The sequence below is a fragment of the Arvicola amphibius genome, chromosome 4 (assembly GCF_903992535.2).
Source record: "Arvicola amphibius chromosome 4, mArvAmp1.2, whole genome shotgun sequence".
Taxonomy (NCBI): domain Eukaryota; kingdom Metazoa; phylum Chordata; class Mammalia; order Rodentia; family Cricetidae; genus Arvicola; species Arvicola amphibius.
Genome location: NC_052050.1, coordinates 2436621 through 2458535, shown reverse-complemented (window position 1 = coordinate 2458535; position 21915 = coordinate 2436621). Strand labels below are relative to the sequence as shown.

Genomic DNA, 21915 nt, shown 5'->3' with positions numbered 1-21915 from the left:
AGAAAAACAATAGTATAAAAAGTTTGCAATTAAAAAAAAAAACCACAAAACCACTCTGCAATGAAGCAACCCCAAAGACTGTAGAACTCAGCGAACTTGTCTTCAGTCAGAAGGGAATGGGATGGAAGCTGCGGCTCTTCCCAAGGGAGTGGGTACGCGCAGTCTCAGTATTTTCTGTGTGACTGAGGCTAGACTCCTTTCCAAATGCTAGGATTACTGTCATGTACCACAACACCAAGTTTTCACGTTTCTCTTATTTTAAAACAAACTAATAAGACATTATTACCATTTTTTTTATTACTCTCTTTATAGTCTCAGACCAGTGTCCTTGAGGGGCTCTCCTGTCCAGATCTGCAGAAACTTGGTACTCTCTTGTCGGCTGTGATAACCAAGTCCTGGCCTAAGCACAACGGGGAGGCTGTGTCGGACATGGATGAGATCCTCAAATACCTGCTCACGTGGCCAGATGTGAGGCAACTCTTCAAACTGTGTGGTATGTGGTGGCGGCTGTGGGGAGCCTGAAGAGGGTGCCCTCTTGGCCTCTGGGAGCAGAACAGGACAGAAAAGCAGACCTGACATCCCGCTGGTCTGTGCTGATGCAGGAAGCAACTGGGATGGTGGGACCAGGACCAGGACAGGCATGGGCGTCTTGACAACTAAAGTCCCAGCTGACTGAGAGCTGCTGCATCCTAGCTGCTCTGCTGCCATGCTGTGTCTGGCACTGCCCCCAACAGTCTAGGGCCTCAGCCTCCAGGAAAAGGGATGTGAAGTGCAGTATAGACACTGACTGGCTTTACTCTGCAGATGCCGAGAGCAGCAAGAATTACAGTTGGGCTTGGGGGGCATGGCCCAGCGGGTAAAGGACCCGCTGTGTGGGGAGATGGCCCAGCGAGTACAGGGCCTGCTGAGTGGGGAGATGGCCCAGCTGGTACAGGGCCCACTGAGTGGAGAGATTGGCCCAAGCAGGTACAGGGTCTGCTGAGTGGGGAGATGGCCCAGCTGGTACAGGGCCCACTGAGTGGGGAGATTGGCCCAAGCAGGTACAGGGTCTGCTGAGTCGGGGAGATGGCCCGGCAGGTACAGGGCCCACTGAGTGGGGAGATGGCCCAGCAGGTACAGGGCCCGCTGAGTGGGGAGATGGCCCAGTGGGGTAGGGGATGGAGTTGGAAGACCCCTGTGGCTTCTTGCTACAAGCCAAGCTTCAGGTTCAGAGAGATTTTGGACTGCCTACATATGCATTCACACATACCGTGTGTACAGGCACAAAGAGAGGGAGAACTAGACAGGCTCAGGTGGCCTTCAGAGCAGTCTCTTTGAGAGCAGTGCTGACTGACTTACAGGACAGGAAGTTCCAGCTGACCCCTGCACACACAGACCCGAGTGTTATGTCTTCCCCTGAAATCTCTCACGTGTCTTCTGTGAGCTGCTGTGTTTAGATCTTGGAGCAGGAATGTGCCGGGTTTGAACTAAAAGCCCAGGCGAGTTTAATACTCACTGAATGCTCCCCAGATCTTTTGATAGCCCAAACAGGGAGGCCCCCCTACAGCTTGTGAGGCGTGAGGCCAAAAGTGTTAAGTGCTGATGTGGGCACCATTTGTATTTAATGATCACCTGGAAGTATCACAAGTGTGTTTTTTCAATTAATAGGTATTCTGGAAAAATTCATCAGCAAACTTGGCTCCCACAGGCTCCTCCAGCAGCCACACACTGCTGTTCACACTTGGAATTTATGTATGTGTCCTTTATCTCAGATGAGCTGTTGAGTGTTGGCACACTAAGTCTGTGGGGTCATAGGTGCTCTCTAGGCTCTAACACATGCATGCCGACATGTTTGGGGCACCACAGTGTCGACACAGTGAGCTCTGCCTCGAGGATCTGTGGTCCTGCTGTTTTACTCCCCTGTGGTTTGTTCTCTAGAAGATCCCTTAGCTGGACACATAAGTGTGGCCTTAGAGACGACTTTCATAGCAGTTTGCATTGGAAGCTCCTCCCTGTCTTCTTATTGCTCAGCCGCTGAGTTCTGTTTTCATCACAGAATAACTTCATTTACAGAACCAGGGCATCTTAACCCGTTCTCCTGCTGAATAGAAAGTTGTTTCGTGTTTTGCTATTGTTTTTCTGAGACTGAGTCTCTCCATGTGGCCTTGGCTGGTCTATAGCCGGCTGTGTAGACCTGGGTGGCCGAGAACTAACACATCTGCTTGTCTCTGCCTCTAGGGTCCTGTGCCACCAGGCCCAGATGTTTTATGGATTTACAATGATGGATAAGGCTACTTTGTTTTTGATGATACAGACAATAATTCTGTTTTAATACAAATGTAATGACAGCAGGAGAGATTTTCTGGGGGTTACATTCAAATGCACTGGAAGTCTTTCCATCCGGACTGATTGTCAGTCCACACACATTACCCTACAGCGGGGCATGTGGCCAGGATGTGCGGAACCTGAAGCCACACACGAGTCAAGGGCTGTCACACTGAGAACATGGCCTGACGGCTGCTGCACCATCAGAGTCATCAGGGATGCCTGGTGGGAATCGAAGGGGTCAGGAGACCCAGGCTCTGAACTATGTGCTCTCCCTCTGATCAGGAAGCAACGAGAAAATCTTAGACAACATCACGGGGGAAGGCAGGCAGCTGATGGCCACGGCTGAGTCTGTGTTCCAAAAGGCTGCAGAGGAACTTGAGGATGGGGCCATCGTGATTGGACAGCTGGAGTTGATCCTTGAGCACAAGCGTCAGTTTGTTGACATCTGGAACTTAAGTAAGTATGAAGTTGAGATACCAGGCAGCCGAGCAGCGTCCAGAGGGAAGAAACTTGGGTCTGGCATTTTGTGGGCAGGATGTGTTCCTGGGCTTTGTAACTGCCAGCAGTTCTTGTCAGCACATCGAGAAGCTGTGGTTTATTGTTCTGAGGCGTATCAGAGCAAGCAGTGGAATGATGGCTGCCAAGTACGTGAATCCACTGCCCTCACAGACTGGCTGAGCAGGAGTCTTCCTGGTCCCTCCTCCTTGCCCGACCGTGCAGTGTGTGCAAGCGCGGCCGCAGAAAGCCCAGCAGGATTGTGTGAGCGGTTAATTTACTTTTCAGATAGAGTGCGGCTGCCACGTGCAGAGAAGGCCTGTGATCTGGAGGGCTTGCTGGCCAGGAGAAAGGATGACCTGCTGTTCCTCAAGCGAGAGAATAGACACGTGGAGAGCCTCCTGAGGCAGTTTGGGAGAGTGAAACACCTCGTGGAAGGTACGCACCGGGAGTGTACTGAAGGAGCGTGGGGTCCGGGGAGGGGCAGAGGAAGAGCAGTGTGATGACGGAGCCCAGCAGCAGAGCTGGGGCTTGAAGACAATTTAAAAGTTTGCATGACATGGGGACATAAGCCTATGTATTTGCGTGTGCATGTCAAGGCCCAGGGTAAATAGATACTAGGAGTCACTCTTGAGACCTCTTTCACCTTATTAATTTTGTGGTTGTTGTTGCTTTTCTGAGTAACAGCCCTGGCTGTCCTGGAACTCACTTGTTGACAAGCTGAAAGAGATCCCCCTGCCTCTGCCTCTTCCTCTCCAGTGCTGGGCCTGAAGCCCTGCACCACCACCACCCTCTCTCACCTTACTCAGTCAGACAGGGTCTCTCAGTCAAACCCAGAGCTTGCTGCTGTGTCTAGCCTCGCCAGCCAGTTTGCTTTGGGGATTCTTCCATCCCTGCCTCCCCAGGTGAGAAATACAGCCAGGCTCCCATATCCACCTGACATTTATATGGGTTCCAGTGATCAAAAATTTTTAATCCAAGCTCAGTTGCCTTTGCCAGAGGGAATCCACGTCACCTCTGTATTCCATGCCCACAAGTATCTCTCTGACTTTAATCCAAGTTCACTTGCATTTGCCAGAGGGAATCCACATCACCTCTGTATTCCATGCTCGCAAGATCTCTAAATTTTATGTCCTAGAACTTTCTGCTGACTCCCATCACAGGATGTGGCTCTCCTGAGATGGGTACCTCATCCTCATCATCACTAGATGGATGAGCAGCCTGGGCTCTCCCTTAACCCTGCTGGTGTCATCTGTACCTTTTCCTAAATGTGTTCCCATTTATATCCCTGCCCAGAGATACCAGTTCTCTGCGACCAGAGAACGGGCTAACGCTGTCGGTAGTCGAGCCTTTGTCTAGTGCTGCAAGGCTGTAGGATCTGTCCCCAGTGCCAATAGAGCTCTAGTTCTGCCCATCCTGGTGCATGTCCACAATCCCAGCCATTAGGATGCTGTGGCAGGAGGATTATTAGCTGAAGGCCAGCCTTGCTACATCTCAGACCTTCTTTCCCTTACTGAGAAAGAGAAGTGCTGCCAGGCAGTGGTGGCAAGAGGCAGAGGCGGGTGGACCTCTGAGTTCAAGGCCAGCCTGGTCTTCAGGGTGAGTTCCAGGACAGCCAGCGCGACACAGAGAAACCTGTCTCAAAAAGCGAGAATGGGTGTGTGTGTATGTGATCAAAGAGAAATCATATGCTACTATCATCGGGGGCTTAACATCCAACCTTTCATTCCTGTTTCCGTAGTGGACTTTGGATATATTGAGGCAATACACTCTCAGGACCTCAGCAATAAGAGACTCAATGAAGCATTGATAAACCTACCTGATTCGTCTCCCCACAAAAGGAAGACTCATTACTCCCTGAGCCCTGAGATCCAAGAAATCGCAAGCCAGCTAGACTCCCTGAAAGACAGCCACATCTTCCAAATGTTCTGGCAAGAGACAGCAGAGGCACTGAGTACTCTGAATCAGGACCCCAGAAAGTTGAAATTATTGCTCTCAGAAGCCTGTGAATGCCTGTACCACCCCTGCTATGAGAAATTCTACATACTCTATGAGAACCTGAAGTCAGGAGAGATCACCTTTGCTGAAGTTGATGACATCTTCAGGGACTTTGTAGATAAATATGGTGACCTGACTGTTGAACTAAACGTCATGTGCACTGTGGATCCCCAAGAGCAAAAAGGTTGGATCCCTGAGCGCGTGGCGCAGATCAAGGAATACCACAGCCTGCACCAGGCTGTCAGCTCTGCCAAGGTCATCGTTCAGGTCCGAAGCACTTTGGGCGTGACCGGTGACTTCAGTGTTCTAGACAAGCTGTTAAAATTCGTAAGTTCTTTGCTTGTTCTCCTGAGGGGCAAGGACCAGGCTGAAAAATCTTGACAGCCAGGGTTTCTTTCTGGCCTGGGGTGGGGTGGGTGTCGGTGATCGTGGAGCAGATGGACGGGGTGGGTGATGGTGGGGTGATGTGGGAGTCCCTTCTGTGTGCTGTGATTACCATTAATGAATAAAGAATCTGCCTTGGCCTGTTGATAGGACAGAACTTAGGTAGGCGGGGAAGACTGGACTGAAGGTTGGGAAAAAGACCAAGTGAGCCTTGTCCTTGCTGCGAGTGGTGGCTACCTGAAGACTAGATTTGGTCAACCAGTTCCAGTGCACGCTTAACTTCATCTTCCAGGCGGATTCCTTTGAGGACTTTTGCAATGAGAAACTGAAGCAGATCAGCCCAGAGTTCATCCGGGCCAAGAAATTGCTCCAAGACATCAGTGAACCACGACGCCGCTGCCTGGAGGAACTCTCTCGGCAGAAGGAACTTGTGGACTGGCTGCACGAGGCCCTGGAAGGTATGGAGGCCCCTTAGGCTTGCCGGGGTCCTGCAGGTGGCACCTATGGTTCTCTATGAGGTTCTGGTACTTAAGGAAATATATCCCCTGGGTTGCCTGCTGTACAAAGGCCAGGAAAGTTGCTCCTTGTCTTCTCTAGACAAAGGGGCAGTGGCTGTCTCATTCACTGGGGTTTATTTTACTCAAAACAGCGTTGCTCAGGCTCTTGTGTAGAAACTTTCCTTTGTCTTTTCCTGCATGGTATGACTGCTGGCTGGGAATACCTGAAGGTTATTCAAAATTTAATTTTTATTAATTATTTGGTTTGTAATAGTGTTTTTTTCTTCATGTATGTACATGTGTCATATATGTGCCAGGTGCCTCTGTAGCTCTAAAGAGGGTGTTGTGTCCTCTAGAGCTGAAATTAAAATGTTGAAAGCCACAAGGTAGGTATTCGAAAAGAAACCTGGATCCCTTCCTTGTAAGGCCAACAATTGCTCTTAACCACTGAGTCAACTCGCCAGTCTTTTTATTTAATTTTGTTTTTATTTTATGTGTACGGGTGTTTTTCCTACATGTGTGTCTGTGCTTCCTCATATCCCTGGTACTCAGAGGGCCAAAGAAGCTGTCAGATTCCTTGAAGCTGCAGTTTCAGATGGTTCTGGGTTGCCATGTGGGTGCTAGGAATTGAATCCAGGTCCTCTGGAAGAGCAGGTGGTGCTCTTCACCATGAGTCATCTCTCCGGCTTCCCTTCCCCCACGTAACCTTTTCTTCCAGAAGACAGGACTTGCCCAGAGAGATTTTCTGTACCTCGCTCGTGAAGGTTTCCATGTGCGCCTGTTGAGTGGGCAGAAGCCCATGGAGGTCGTCTCACCATGTGCACCTGTTGGGTGGGCAGAAGTCCATGGAGGTCGTCTCAGTCTCTCTCGTTGTCAGCCTCCTCTTTTCCAGCAGAGCCCAGGCCCCTACGTTTGTGTGGTTTAAGTGACAAGGTGTAGCAGATTCAAGGCTATAAGGTGCACAGCAAGCCTAGCATAATGCCTGGGACACTGTTGTCTGATAAAGGTAGCTATCAGTCAATAGATTCGCTATTATGTTCCACATTCTTAGCAAAAGCAGAAAGTGGTCCAAACTAAAGCATTAGCTTGGTGCTCAATTGTACCTTCACTTAGCATTTCTGCCCCAAGCTCAGCGTGGTTGCCTGCTGACCTCCCCTCTTTTTCTCCAGACATCAATGAACTCAAGGTGTTTGTGGACCTGGCCTCCATCTCAGCGGGGGAGAACGACATCGACGTGGACCGGGTGGCCTGTTTCCATGATGCCGTGCAGGGCTACGCGTCCCTGCTGTACAAGATGGACTTGAGCGCAGACTTCTCCCAGTTTGTGGATCATCTGCAGGAGCTCTGGAGGGCCCTGGACAATGACCAGCACCTGCCCAGTAAGCTGGTGAGTCGACTCGGGATCCAGTGAGGATATGTCGAGTGCCGGGGCCTTGATGGACAGGACAGCACAGGGACCAAGCGTGGGTGCGGGGCAGCTGTACCCCAGCAAGAGCAGAGGTGGGGGCGACTCTGAGAAAATGGCTGCTCACTCCAGCCTGTTGCCTGCTTCTGTCCCAACAGCAAGATTCTGCCAGAAATTTGGAGTGGCTGAAGACAGTGAAGGAAAGCCACGGGTCTGTGGAGCTCTCGTCTCTGTCCCTGGCCACAGCAATCAACAACAGGGGCATCTATGTTATTAGGGCACCCAAAGGTGGTCAGAAGGTGAGTTTCCCAATCCTGGTGCAGTTTTGCATGTCCCTGTGGTCTTGCTATAAACTCACGGACTCTGCACCGGAAATTCACTTTCCAATGTGTGCTGCCTCCCAGATTTCCCCAGACACCGTCCTACACCTCCTCCTCCCGGAGAACCGTGGTGCTCAGGAGGGGCTGCGCATCTACTCCACAGAAGAGCTGAAGGAGCTTTTAAATAAGCTCATGCTCATGTCTGGGAAGAAAGACCACAGCAGCAGCCTAGAGGTGGAGAAGTTTTCAGAGGTGAGCATTTGGGTTTGTGCCGCTGCCCCACTGGGTAGCTCTGGCCTCAAGCTGGCCCTGGCGCTTTCCTTACTGAGCTGTGGAAATGTCTTGATTGACACAGAGCTTTGCTCTGATACCCAGAGGGTGGTGCTGATGGCTCTCCCGGATGCATGGCACCCCCAACCACAACCCCAGAGAAGTATCTGACCCAAGAGCAACAGGTCCTCTTCAAGAGCCTCAGGAGGAACTGTCCTGAGCTGTGGATATGAGATGACCACTTGATAGTCGTAGAAAGAAACCATCACTTTGCTTCCTGTATAAACTGGCAACTCTGTTGTGCGGCTGTTGAGGTGGAGGGATCTTGAGTTTGAGACCTGCCTGGGAACATGAGACCCTGCTTTTACACACAGTCAACAGACAGACAGACAGACAGACACACACACACACACACGCTGTTTACACACATACAAACACATGCACCTGTGCACAGTCTATACATTTACATCCTTTTCTTTCCTTGGACATGGTGGCACACACCTTTAATCCCAGCACTCAGGAGGCAGAGATGGGGATCAGGCACTGGTTCCATAGGGCACTCAAGAACAGTCAAAGAGACATAGTAAGAGTTGCCTCAAAAAAGCAGAAAGTGGCTGGAGAGACGGCTCAGAGGTAAAGAGCACTGGCTGCTCTTCCAGAGGTACTGAGTTCAATTCCCAGCAACCACACGGTGGCTCACAGCCATCTGTAATGAGATCTGGTGCCCTCTTCTGGCATGCAAGCAAACATGGAAGGAATGTTTTATACATAATAAATAAATAAATCTTTAAAAAAAGCAGAAAGAGAAAAAGAAAAAAAGGAAGGCCTCTTATCAGCTGACCGTGTAACTGTGGAAGGAAGAGCTGTGTGTGATGGATATTAGGTAGACTTTTGTGAAAACTGTGCTCCAGTGAGACAGTGATCTGAGCCTGAGATCTTGGAGTTGTAAGCGGCGGCTTTAATAGGTTAGTGTGTGGACAGGTGTGTGTAGATTAGTGTGTCTTCCCTGCAGCCCTGTGCTATGTCTTGACCTCATGGCTCCCTTTCCCCAGGTCTTCAGCAGCATGCAGCGGCTTGTGCATGCCTTCATAAACCTGCACTGCGCGGGAAACATGCTGTTCAGGTCTTGGACTGCTGAGGTCTACTGCTGCCCCAGGTGGGGCATCTCCATCCGCATGGACTTTGGCTTGGAGCTGGTGAGCCAGTTGGCGGAGAGTGGTGACGTCATTGAGCTCCTGGGAGCCCTCTGCAGGCAGATGGAGGACTTCCTCGACCACTGGAAAACAGTAGTGGCCCAGAAGAGAGCCAAACACTTTTACCTCAACTTCTACACAGCTGAGCAGCTGGTCTACCTGAGCAGGGAGCTCAGGAAACCCAGACCCAGCAAAGCTGCCCTCATGATGCTGTCCTTCATCACAGGGGGATGCACCATCCGTGACGTTGTAGAAGCCACCAGTTCCTGTGAAAGCAATGCTGCCAGACACTGCCTGAGGGAGGTGGTGGAAAAGCTGCCTCAGCAGCTACTTTCTGAGTCCAGCTTAATGGGCAAGCTTCGGGTTATCATGGAGCAATCCACAGTGTGCATGAGTGCCTTCCTGCCCAACTGTCTGGACCTGGATGCCCTGGGTAGATGCCTGGCTCAGCTGGCCACACGGCGTGACTGTCCTGTGGAGCGGCCACTCCCCGAAGGCCTGCAGGTTGGCCAGCCTAACCTGGTGTTGTGCGGCCACTCTGAGGTGTTGCTGGCCGCACTGGCCATCTATATGCAGGCCCCCAGGCAGCCTCTGCCCACCTTTGATGAGGTGTTGCTCTGCACCCCGGGGACCACAGTCGAGGAGGTGGAGCTATTCCTGCGACGCTGCCTCACGCTGGGCTCCCAGGAGCACAAGCTCTACAGCTTGCTGTTCGCGGACCAGCTGAGCTATGAAGTGGGCTGCCGGGCTGAGGAGCTCTTCCAGAGCCTGTGCGCGCAGCGCCACCGTGAAGACTACCAGCTGGTGATGATCTGTGACGCTGCCCGGGAGCACTGCTACCTCCCCTCCACCTTCAGCCAGCACAAAGTCCCCCTGGTGCCCCAGGCCCCACTGCCGGACATCCAGGCCTACCTGGAGAACCATTATCAGGTCCCGAAGCAGACCCTGTCGGCAGCGGCTGTATTCAGAGACCGGATGTGTGTGGGGATCGTGACCTCTGAAAGAGCTGGTGTTGGTAATGAAAGAGCCTGGGGGTGGAAAGGGCCCCTCTACCAGAATCTGCCCAGTGACACTTCCTCTTCCAGCAGGGACACTGAGATGAAGCCCTTCCTTCTTGAGGGGTCTGCTCCTCCTTAGCTGTAGACCAGTTTCCCTTCTCGCCTAGTTGTGAAAACTGGCAATTCTAGAGAGCCCATTCCCTCTGCTCAGGAGCCTTTCTGCAGTTTTACTTCCTCTGCAAACCGCTGGCCTCTTATGTCCATGTCGGTTGTGGTTGAGCAGAAACTCTGATCATCCTTTGGTTGCTGTGTCTTCCTTCATCCCGTCCACTCTTCCCTGAACCACACTGTCCTGTTGGGAGAATTTGTTCTTCCATGCTCCTGCTTTGCCTGCACTGACTTAGGTCACTAGCAGTAGCAAGGACAAGGCAAAGTTTGTCAATGGCGGTAAACAGGGAACCCGGAGACTAAGGACATACAGCCAGTCAGCAGCGAAGGTACATTGCATGCATTTTGAGTTAAACAGAGAGTAGCTTCCACGACACCTCCATATTGCCTTCCTCTCCATCTGTAGACTTGGGGTCTGATTTTCGCATGTTCCCCTTGCAGGAAAGTCGCTCTACGTGAACAGATTGCACAAAAACCTGAAAATGAAGCTAAAGGACAAAAAGGCGCCTCTAAAAACTATTCGCCTGACGGACCCTCATGTAGACGAGAGCCGGGTCCTGAGCTCCCTCCTGCCGTTCCTGGAGAAGGACTCTCAGAAGACCCCTATGATAGTCCACATTGATGTCAGCACTTCGGTAAGTGTTCTCACATCACCTCCCAGTGACTGACACGGGCGGGAGACAGGGTTCCCATGTCCTAACTGCCTCCTCCCTCCACACACAGTCCTGATCTACGTCATCCTGTCAAGGCTACACCTCACAGTCCTGTGTCTCCTTCTGCAGGTCCAGACTGGGATTCCTGTCTTTCTTTTCAAACTCCTCATTCTGCAGTACCTAATGGATACAAGCGGGAAAATGTGGCTTCGGGACCCGTGCCATTTATATGTTGTTGAAATCTCACAAGAGTCCTCCGTACAGCCAAAGAGGTCTTCTAAACTGGTGAGTACCAAGAAAAACAAACACAAAGGTTTGCTGTGGTGACACACAACTTATCCTGGTTTGTTTCTTGTCAACTTGCTACAAGCTTGAGTTATCTGAGAAGAGGGATCCACAGTTGAGAAAATCCCTCCATAAGATTGCCTGTACTCAAGGCAAGTTTGTAGGTTATTTTCTCTTTTTTAATTATTTAACTATTTTTTAAATTGTTTTTATTAAACTATATATTGTTCTCTGCTCCCCTCCCTTCTTCGCCCTCCCTTTCTAACCTTTCCCATGGTCCCCATGCTCCCAATTTACTCAGGAGATCTTGTCTTTTTCTACTTCCCATATAGATTAGATTCATGTATGTCTCTCTTAGGGTCCTTTTTGTTGTCTAGGTTCTCTGGGATTGTGATTTGTAAACTGGTTTTTCTTTGCTTTATATCTAAAAGCCGCTTAGGAGTGAGTACATCTGATATTTGTCTTTCTGGGTCTGGGTTACCTCACTCAATATGTTTTTTAGACCCATCCATTTGCCTGCAGATTTCAAGATGTCATTTTTTTCTGCTGTGTAGTACTCCATTGTATAAAAGTACCACATGTTCTTTATCCACTCTTTGGTGGAGGGGCATTTAGGTTGTCTCTGGGTTCTGGCAATGACAAATAATTCCGCTATCAACATAGTCGAACACATGTCCTTGTGGTATGATTGAGCATCTTTTGGGTATATACCTAAAAGGGGTATTGCTGGTTCTTGAGGAAGGTTGTTTCCTAATTTTCTGAGAAATTGCCACACTGACATCCAAAGGGGCTGTACCTGTTTGTATTCCCACCAGCAATGGAGGAGTGCTCCCTTTTTCCCACAACCTCTCCAGCATAAGTTGACATCAGTGTTTTTGATCTTGGCCATTCTTACAGGTGTAAGATTTAATCTCAGAGTTGTTTTTAGTTGCATTTCTCTGATTACTAAGGATGTTGAGCATTTTTTTAAGTGTCTTTCAGCCATTTTAGATTCTTCTGTTGAGGGTTCTCTGTTTTGGTCTGTACTCCATTTTTTATTGGATTATTTGTTGTTTTGATGACCAATTTCTGGAGTTCTTTGTATATTTTGGAGTCAGCCCTGTGTCCCATGTGGGCTTGGTGAAGATCTTCTACCATTGTGTAGGCGGCCATTTTGTACTGCTTTACAGAAGCTTCTCAGTTCCAGGAGGTCCTATTTATTATTTGTTTCTCTCAGTGTCTGTGCTATTGGTGTTATATTTAGGAAGTGGTCTCCTGAGAGTGCAGGGCGTTTTCTTGGTTATTGATTGGTGTAGCTGGGCCCAGCCCGTGAGGGAGTGGGGAAGAGTTCCACCTTAGGCCTGTGGTTCTGGATGGCACAAGGAAGCGGGCTGAGCAAACCCTGGAGAACAAACAGTAGGCAGTGTCCTCCCTAGCTGCTGCTTCAGTTCCTGCCTCCATCTTCCTGTCTGAGTTCCTGCCCTAACTTTCCTCGGTAATGGAGAGAGCTGTAAGATGAAGTAAGCCCTTTCCTGACCGAGCATCTTTAGGTCAAGGGGTTTTATATCAGCGATATAAATTCTAACTACGCCAAAAGTTGGTACCAGGTTCGTGAAATATTGCTGTGGCAGACCTGACCCTGTGCTTTGAGAAAATTATGGTGACATTTGAACTTGGGTCACTGAGTGCTCAGAGCTCAGTAGACTATTTTCTGGGGGCTTGTAAGATTAGCGTGCAGAGAGTAACACAGACAGTAGAGACCTGACTTGTGCCATGTAGAGGGAAGTAACGATGCATCAGGGATGTCTGAGTGGTGTTTTGATGTAAGCAGCTGTGGTTCTGGTCAGCAGGGACAGAAGAATTGTTAAAAAAAAAATGCTTCCTTGGTAAGGATGTGTCTTCTAATGCAGTTCTGTAAAACAGCAGCAGGCAAAAGATGCCAGCCTGTGGAGACAGGGTAAATGGTCAAATCCCATGTAGACTTGGAGAGGTAAACACAAAGGCACTTTTTGTTGCTGTGGTTGGTTTTTTGTTTTTTTTATGTGCATTGCTGATTTGCCATGGATGTCAGGTCCCCTGGAACTGAAGTTACAGACAGTTGTGAGATGCCAAGTCGGTGCTGGGAATTGAACCTGGGTCCTCTGACAAGCAGTGAGTGAGTGCTCTTATCAGTTGAGCCGTCTCTCCAGTCCCAACACAAAGGCAGTTTATAACAAACTCAGTGACTGTGTTTCTTCTTTGCAGAATGCACATGCACCTCTGTCCAGGTTTCTTGACATCTTCCCCAAAGTTACTTGCCGTCCTCCCAAGGAAGTAATCACCATGGAACTGACTCCCAACAGGAGCCAGAGGGAACCAGGAATGGACCCAGGAGAGTTCAGCAGTGAAGCTTTCCAAAGACCTTACCAGTATTTAAAACGGTTCCACCAAAACCAGAACCTGGACACATTTCAGTACGAAGAAGGCTCCGTGGAAGGCTCCCCTGAGGAGTGCCTGCAGCACTTCCTGATTTACTGTGGTGTGGTCAACCCTTCCTGGGCAGAGCTCCGGAACTTCGCTTGGTTTCTGAACTGTCAGCTCAAAGACTGTGAGGCTTCTGTCTTCTGCAACCCGGCTTTTACTGGAGACACACTCAGGGGCTTCAAGAACTTCGTGGTAACCTTCATGATCTTAATGGCGAGAGATTTTGCCACTCCGACTCTCCACACTTCAGACCAAAGCCCGGGTAACCACATGGTCACCATGGATGGAGTTGCTGAAGAAGACCTAGCTCCCTTCTCTCTTCGAAAGAGATGGGAGTCAGAGCCCCATCCCTATGTTTTCTTCAATGATGACCGCATGACCATGACATTCATAGGTTTTCACTTGCAGCCCAACAACAATGGCTATGTTGATGCCATCAATCCCTCAAATGGGATGGTCATCAAAAAGGCTGTCATGACGAAAGAATTGTTTGATGGGCTGAAGCTTCAGAGAGTGCCCTTCAATATCAACTTTGACAACCTTCCCAGACATGAGAAGCTTGAAAGACTCTGCCTGGCACTGGGGATTGAGTGGCCCATTGACCCTGATGAAACATACGAACTCACAACAGACAATATGCTTAAGATCCTAGCCATTGAAATGCGGTTTCGGTGTGGGATCCCAGTTATCATCATGGGAGAGACAGGCTGTGGGAAAACCAGGCTCATCAAATTCCTTAGTGACCTCAAGCGTGGTACTGTTGAAGCAGAAACTCTGAAGTTGGTGAAGGTCCATGGAGGGACAACTCCATCCATGATCTACTCCAAGGTCAAGGATGCTGAGCGCATAGCCTTCTTCAATAAAGTTCAACATGAGCTGGATACCATCTTGTTCTTTGACGAAGCCAACACAACGGAAGCTGTGAGCTGTATCAAAGAGGTCCTGTGTGACGGAGCAGTGGATGGTGAGCGCCTAACGAAGGACTCTGGCCTGCATGTCATTGCTGCTTGCAACCCTTACCGGAAGCACTCCCAGGAGATGATCCTCCGCCTGGAGTCAGCAGGTTTGGGATACAGGGTGAGTGCAGAGGAGACTGCAGAGAGGCTGGGCTCCATCCCGCTGCGGCAGCTGGTCTACCGCGTCCACGCTCTGCCCCCAAGCCTCATTCCTCTGGTATGGGACTTTGGACAGCTGAATGACTATGCTGAAAATCTCTACATCCGGCAGATCGTGCAGAGAGTAGACTTTATCACAGAAGACCACACTTCTGTGATTGTGGATGTACTCTCCGCCTCTCAGAGGTACATGAGGAAGAGGGAGAATGAATGTGGTTTCGTCAGCCTCCGGGATGTGGAGCGCTGTGTCAAAGTTTTCCGATGGTTTCACGACCACAGCGAGATGCTCTTAAACAAGCTCCATGACTTTCTCCACGAATCCAGTGATAGCAAACACACCTTTGAGAGAGATCCTGTTCTCTGGTCCCTGGTAATGGCCATTGGCGTGTGTTACCACGCCTCTTTAGAAAAGAAAGCGTCCTACCTCAGAGCCATTGGCAGGTGCTTTCCAGAACCATACAATGACAGCAAGGTCATTCTTGATGAGATCACTCTTGTACAAGATCTTTTTCTGAGGGGGGCACCCATTAGGACAAACATAGCCAGGAACATGGCTTTGAAGGAGAATGTCTTCATGATGGTAATCTGCATAGAGCTTAAGATCCCCCTCTTCCTGGTGGGGAAGCCTGGCAGCTCCAAATCCCTTGCCAAGATCATTGTAGCAGACGCCATGCAAGGGCAGTCTGCCTTCTCTGATCTCTTCCGCCGCCTGAAACAAGTCCACCTGGTGTCGTTCCAGTGCAGCCCCCACTCCACCCCGCAAGGGATCATCGGCACCTTCAGACAGTGTGCTCGCTTCCAGCAGGGCAAAGACCTGCAGCAGTATGTCTCTGTGGTGGTGCTGGATGAGGTCGGCCTGGCCGAAGACTCACCCAGAATGCCCCTTAAGACCCTGCACCCCCTGCTGGAGGATGGGTGCATTGACGATGATCCCGCCCCCTACAAAAAAGTAGGCTTTGTTGGCATTTCCAACTGGGCTCTGGATCCTGCCAAGATGAACCGGGGCATTTTTGTGTCACGAGGCAGTCCCAGTGAGAAAGAGCTCATAGAGAGCGCTGAAGGCATCTGCTCTTCGGACAGGCTGGTTCAGGACAGAATCCGAGGGTATTTTGCACCCTTTGCCAAGGCCTATGAAACAGTGTGTCAGACCCAGGACAAGGAATTCTTTGGGCTTCGTGACTATTACAGCCTCATCAAGATGGTCTTCGCCAAAGCCAAAGCTTCCACTCGGGGGCTTTCCCCACAAGACATTGCTCATGCTGTCCTCCGGAACTTCAGTGGGAAGGACAACATCCAGGCGCTAGACATCTTTACAGCCAGTCTTCCCGGGGCCAGGTACAAGGAAGACGTCAGCACTGTGGAACTGATCAAGCAGAACATTCACAGTGGTCTGCAGGCGTCCAGCAGGGGGCTGGACGGGGCCGAGTCCCGTTACTTGCTGGTGCTGACCAGGAACTATGTGGCCCTGCAGATCCTGCAGCAGACACTCTTTGGTGAGGGTCAGCAACCGGAGATCATCTTTGGCTCCAGCTTTCCCCAGGACCAGGAATACACCCAGATCTGCAGGAACATCAACCGGGTGAAGATCTGCATGGAGACGGGAAAGATGGTGGTGCTGCTGAACCTGCAGAACCTGTACGAGAGCCTGTACGATGCTCTCAACCAGTACTATGTCTACCTCGGGGGCCAGAAGTACGTGGACCTTGGACTGGGTACCCATCGTGTCAAATGTCGAGTCCACAGTGACTTCCGCCTCATCGTCATTGAGGAGAAAGATGTGGTGTACCAACAGTTCCCTGTGCCCCTCATCAACCGGCTGGAGAAGCACTACCTGGACATCAACACCGTGCTGGAGGGGTGGCAGAAGGACATTGTGCATGAGCTGCAACAGTGGGCCTGGGATTTTGCCGATGTGAAAGCAGACCAGCTCATTGCCAGGCACAAGTATAGTCCTGCAGACACATTCATCGGCTACCACTCTGATGCCTGCGCCTCCATGGTGCTGCAGGCCGTGGAGAGGCAGGGCCCCAGGGACCTGACTGAGGAGCTGTACCGCAAGGTGTCTGAAGAGGCCAAGCTCATCCTGCTGGATTGTGCGACACCAGATGCTGTGGTCCGACTGCGTGGTTCCGCACTGGGCTCCTTCACTGCGGAGCAGCTGGCGCAGGACTATTACTACAAGCAACAACACAACTCCTTTGCAGACTTCCTCCAGGCCCACCTGCGCATGGCCCATCTGGAGGGCCAGGCTGTCTTCACAGAGGTGACCATCTTCCCATAGCCTCACCCTCAGCTCTGTCATCCAAGGGTCCTAGACTCCTAGGGTCAGGAACTCAAGCTGATTTAAGCCGAATGCAGGGGTGACTTACAGGTGATATGGGTATGCTGACCCTGGGCTCCCCATTATGTTCTCAGCACAGTGGGTAAGTTCAGTGTCCCTGGCCTCACACTGTTCTCTTGTAGGTCAGTGTGTGTGGAGCTTAGAAAGGCAGTATTCAATCAGGGTCAGCACCACAGGAAGCCTGCTGTGCACACGATGGGAGGACAGATGTGGGTTTCTTTAAGAGGCACCCCTAGGGCTGGCTGGGCACATGCAAGGACAAAGGGAGAATTCACTGGTAGAGCTTGAGGCTCCAAGCTGTGAGTTTTGTGTCCTGAGGTTGAGATGATCAGAAAGTTCTTTCAGGGGTTGCTCTGCTAAGGAACTCAATCCTTCCTGCCAAGAGCAACACGGCAGGTGAATGTCTAGAAGGGCTGTGGCAATGGGACCACAGTGAGGCAGAGGCCATCATGGAAGCAGGCCAGTTAGAAGCTTCAGGATCAGGATCAGGATAGTCCCTGCATCAGGAGGCAGAAGCAGGCTGATCTGATTTTCAGGCCATCCTGGCCTACTAATGTGTTTAAGGACAGCCAGGGCTACACGGAGAACCCTTGTCTTGTAAAACAAAGAAGCAAATAAATGAAGAAATGGTTGGGTGGTTGGAGAGATTGTTCAGTGGTTAGGAGCACTGGGTTCTCTTCCAAAGGACCCGAGTTCAATTTCCAGAACCCACGTGGCAGCTCACAACCAGCTGTCACTCTAGTTCCAGGGGATTTAGTGCCTCCTCCTGACCCTTACAGCAACCAGACATAGAAGGGGTGCACATAAATACATGCATGCAAGGTACCCATGCACGGGGGGGGGAGGGGGAGGGGAGAGAGAGAGAGAGAGAGAGAGAGAGAGAGAGACAAGGAGAGGGGGAGGGGGAAAGAGAGAGAATGGTTGGGTGCAGACCCACAAGCTAATTACTGACTTCATGGAGGAGCAGTGGACATTGGCATCTGGTGAGAGCGCACTCCCAGAGCCCTCCACCTGCCTCCGGGCTTTGCTTAGCAACACAGGAAATTTAGGAATGAGCATCAGGTTTGGATGTGAGGGAATCAGAAGCTCAAGGATCCGGCCAGGAGTAGAGACCCGGTGGGGGGGGGGGGGGGGTCAAGTGTCAGCACAGCCTAAGGGATATCTGAGTTTGCAGTGTGGGCGTGGCCCACTGAGAACTGTTCTGACCGGAGGAAGAGGCCAGAGGCTAATACCATCTGACAGCAAGATGTCACGTGTAGAAAGTGACATTTGTGCTGAGTCCTAAAGAATCCTGAGACTCTCTAGAAGGGTCCAAACAGGAAGGAGACCAAGCACCTGTCAGGGCACTTCTCTCTGGTGCTGTGAACCCTGTAGCTCCTCTTACCTTACCTGTCTTGTCTCTGGAGAGTCTCTGGGCCTGTGTTCCTCCTGGACACACGGGCACCCATCATGGCGGGGTTCAAGCTCACGTGTCTGGGCTCTAACAGCAGACGGCCTCCCCTTTGGCTTCTGGCCAACAGTTTGCCCTTCTTTGCAGATCACCACTTTCTCCAGACTGCTGACCAGTGTGGACTGTCAGGACCTGGCGTCTGAGCTGAGAGGACTGGCCTCCAAGCCTGCGGTCCTGTCACTGCAGCAGTTCCACACTGAGTACTCCTTCCTTAAGGAAGTCCGGTGAGGTGCCCTGCTAGCTCCACTCTCAGGGACCCAGCCTGGCCTGGTGCCGGGCGGGGCTGTAGTAACTGGCACTGGTCAGTGAACCGAGGGTGCTTCACTCTGCAGGGTCATGTCTAGGGCTCCCCCTAGGCCTCTCTGTCCCCACTACTCTAGACTTCTCATAGAGCTTCCCAGCCTGGTCCTCTGTCTCCCAGGAAGCCTTGCTGCCCATTTGGAATTCTGCTGAGTCATCTGCTTACCTCACCAGGGCATCTCTGCATGCTTTTTCTGTGTGGCCCTGACCTCACCCTCGTTCAAGGAATTCCTTAATCTATTTTCCTGGACATGGAACTCACCTGGTAATTCCCTTTTTCCTCCAGCTCTTGCTTAATGAACCCAGCCAGACGTAAAATCCTTGTCATCCAGACGGACTTTGACGATGGCCACCACAGCGCCCAGCTTGTAGCCTCTGCCAAGTATGTTTTCAGAGTTGTCTAGAAGAAACAACACAGGGAACCAACACTCCCTCACAAGCACTACAGTGCCACAAGAAACAGAAATTAACAAGAAAATTCTCTTCCTTTCAGCAGACAACTGTATAAATAAATGAAAAAAGGTGGAGGTCTAGGGACTAGCGCATTCACGTGAGCAAGAGGACCTGAGTTCAATCCCCAGCGCCCACGTAAAGTCTGGGTATAGCAATGCACACTTGCCGTACCAGTGCTGGGGAGACAGAGCAGATGATGATCCTTGGGCAAGCTGAGCCTACTCAGAGAGCCCGTGTCCTAGTGAGACTGTCTTGAAATCTCTCTTAAGGACTGATACGTGAGGTTGATCTCTAGGTTCCATGCTCACAGACACAAGTGCATGCACATCCACACACACTGGGGGGGGGAGCAAAACTGTAAACACAAGTGTAAACAGTAGCCCTTTAATAGGGTGTTAACAATATCCTTTATCGACATTTGCAGTCACTTTAGCCATGGTTTCCAAATGCAATGAAGTTTTTACAAGTTCAAGAGCAGTAACTGAGGAGACTATGGGAGGTGGTGATATGAATATGGGTGTGTGTTGTGTTTGTGGATTGTACATGTGTATAATGTGTGAGTGTGGTGTGTGGTTCCTGGATGTGTGTGTGTTTGACTAACTTTTTTAAATTATTTATTTATTATGTATACAATATTCTGTCTGTGTGTATGCCTGAAGGCCAGAAGAGGGCACCAGACCTCATTACAGATGGCTGTGAGCCACCATGTGGTTGCTGGGAATTGAACTCAGGACCTTTGGAAGAGCAGGCAATGCTCTTAACCACTGAGCCATCTCTCCATCCCAAGACACGGTTTTTCTATGTAACAATGTAGGCTGTCCTCGACCTCACTTTGTATACCAAGCTGACCTCAAGCTCCCAGAGTCTGCCTGCCTCTGCTTCTCCAGAGCTGGGATTAAAGTTGTGCGCCACCACTGCCCAGCAACCTCAATTATGTCCATAAACCAGTTCTCCATCACTGAGCTATGTTAGCCCTCTTTTTAATTTTTAAAATAATCATTTTTATTTTGAGCGCATATGTGTGTTTGCCTGTATGTACATGTACCTGGTACCTACAGAGGCCAAATGAGGGCATTGACTCTCCTGGAACTAGAGTTGCAGGCTGTAGTAATCTGCCATGTGGGTGCTGAGAACCAAACTGGGTCCTCTGGGAGCGCAGCCAGTGCTCTTAACTGCCGAGCCAGCTCTCCAGCCTCTTTTTACTTTTCATTCTACATAGGGTCTCACAGAGCTGTGCAGGCTAGCCTTGAACTTACAGTCCTTAGGATTCAGTCTCCTGAGCAGTGTGACAGGCCTGTGCTACCAGGCCCTGCTTCTGTGTGTGTGTGTGTGTGTGTGTGTGTGTGTGCCCTTTTCAACACTGTGCACAGGGCTCCTTAGCCTGTGTCACAGCAAAGCAAAGACCTGAGGGCACATGATTCTATTCAGGAAAGGAAGGGCACTCCTGAGCAAAGGATTCTGGGAGGATGGGAAATGAGCCCAATTCATCATGAGGTTGTGAAGGGCATCTTAATCTCCTGAAGCTGTGAGTCTGAGATTGCCTGCCAGCTCCCAGGGCACACGCCAGCTCCCAGCACAGGTTGTTTGCTTGCCTGGTACTGATTTGTTTTGCTTTTTAAACAGGTATTCCACCATCAATGAAATCAACAAAAGTCAAGGAACGAAGGACTTTGTCTTCATTTATTTCATCACGAAACTTTCCCGAATGGGAAGTGGTACATCGTACGTGGGGTTCCATGGAGGTAGGACCACTGTACTCTAGGACAGAGGTTCACAACGGTGGGTCACATGTCAGATATCCTGCAGATCACATATTTACCTTACGAGTCAAAACAGTAGCATGTTAATTTTACGGTTGGGGTCACCACAACATGAAGATCTGTATTAAGGGGTCATGGCGTCAGGAAGGTTGAGAGCCACTGCTCTAATGTGTGTTTGTTCCTTTAAATTGTAAGTCACAGTTAGGTTTCTTTTTTTTTTTTTTTTTTTTTTTTTTTTTTTTTTTTTTTGGGTTTTCGAGACAGAGTTTCTCTGTGGCTTTGGAGCCTGTCCTGGAACTAGCTCTTGTAGACCAGGCTGGTCTCGAACTCACAGAGATCCGCCTGCCTCTGCCTCCCGAGTGCTGGGATTAAAGGCATGCGCCACCACCGCCCGGCACAGTTAGGTTTCTTAACCAGTTACTGAAGCATTATTTTTAGCCGGATATGGTGATTGCACACCCTTCTATCCCAGATTTCTGAAGGATGAGGCAGGAGGATTGCAGGTTCAAGACTGGATTACACAGAAAGACTTTGTCTCAAAAAGGAACAAAGAAAGAAACGAACCAACTTTGGCACATGGCGGTGCCGTTAGCATCTCCGTGTCTACGCGGTTGAACACCTGTGACGGAGGAATTCTGAGATCTTCTCACACACTAGCACCAACACACCGGCGTTTCTCTCATTTCCTGTCAGTTTTCTGCGCTGACTCTGGGAGAAATGCTGTCTTCATATCAGTCCCCTGCTCTCTCCTGCTTTAAGGCATGTCTATTCCAGAAATGGGAATAACCAATGGATAATTTCATAGATAATGGAGAATAGACCTCGCCAGTGCCTCACACACCTTTACTGATGATGATGAGGTGACTGCGGTGAGATGTGGAGGAGGAGTCCGGAGCTCACCAATTTCTGATCTACAAGGCTATCCATGTGTGTGTGTGTGTGTGTGTGTATGTATGTATGTATGTGTGTATATATATATATATATATACACACACACACACACACATTCAATAAATCTAAAAAAATCTTAAGATAGCCCACCTAGATGGCCCAGGAAGTAAAAGTACTTTCTGTGAAACTT

The 21915-nt window shown here is 50.2% G+C and overlaps 1 protein-coding gene across 1 annotated transcript in view; it reads left to right on the top strand.

Moving 5' to 3' along the window:
• Rnf213 (ring finger protein 213) overlaps window positions 1–21915 on the top strand; it is an 88474-nt gene that overhangs the window by 31516 nt on the left and 35043 nt on the right. The window contains exons 19-33 of the mRNA XM_038325573.2: window positions 313–493; window positions 2590–2763; window positions 3091–3240; window positions 4544–5127; window positions 5477–5642; window positions 6851–7068; window positions 7245–7385; window positions 7491–7658; window positions 8729–9884; window positions 10477–10670; window positions 10818–10973; window positions 13197–16793; window positions 18409–18545; window positions 18908–19003; window positions 20698–20816. Coding sequence (XP_038181501.1) covers window positions 313–493; window positions 2590–2763; window positions 3091–3240; window positions 4544–5127; window positions 5477–5642; window positions 6851–7068; window positions 7245–7385; window positions 7491–7658; window positions 8729–9884; window positions 10477–10670; window positions 10818–10973; window positions 13197–16793; window positions 18409–18545; window positions 18908–19003; window positions 20698–20816 — 7237 coding nt within the window. The remainder of the gene's footprint in view (window positions 1–312; window positions 494–2589; window positions 2764–3090; window positions 3241–4543; window positions 5128–5476; window positions 5643–6850; window positions 7069–7244; window positions 7386–7490; window positions 7659–8728; window positions 9885–10476; window positions 10671–10817; window positions 10974–13196; window positions 16794–18408; window positions 18546–18907; window positions 19004–20697; window positions 20817–21915) is intronic.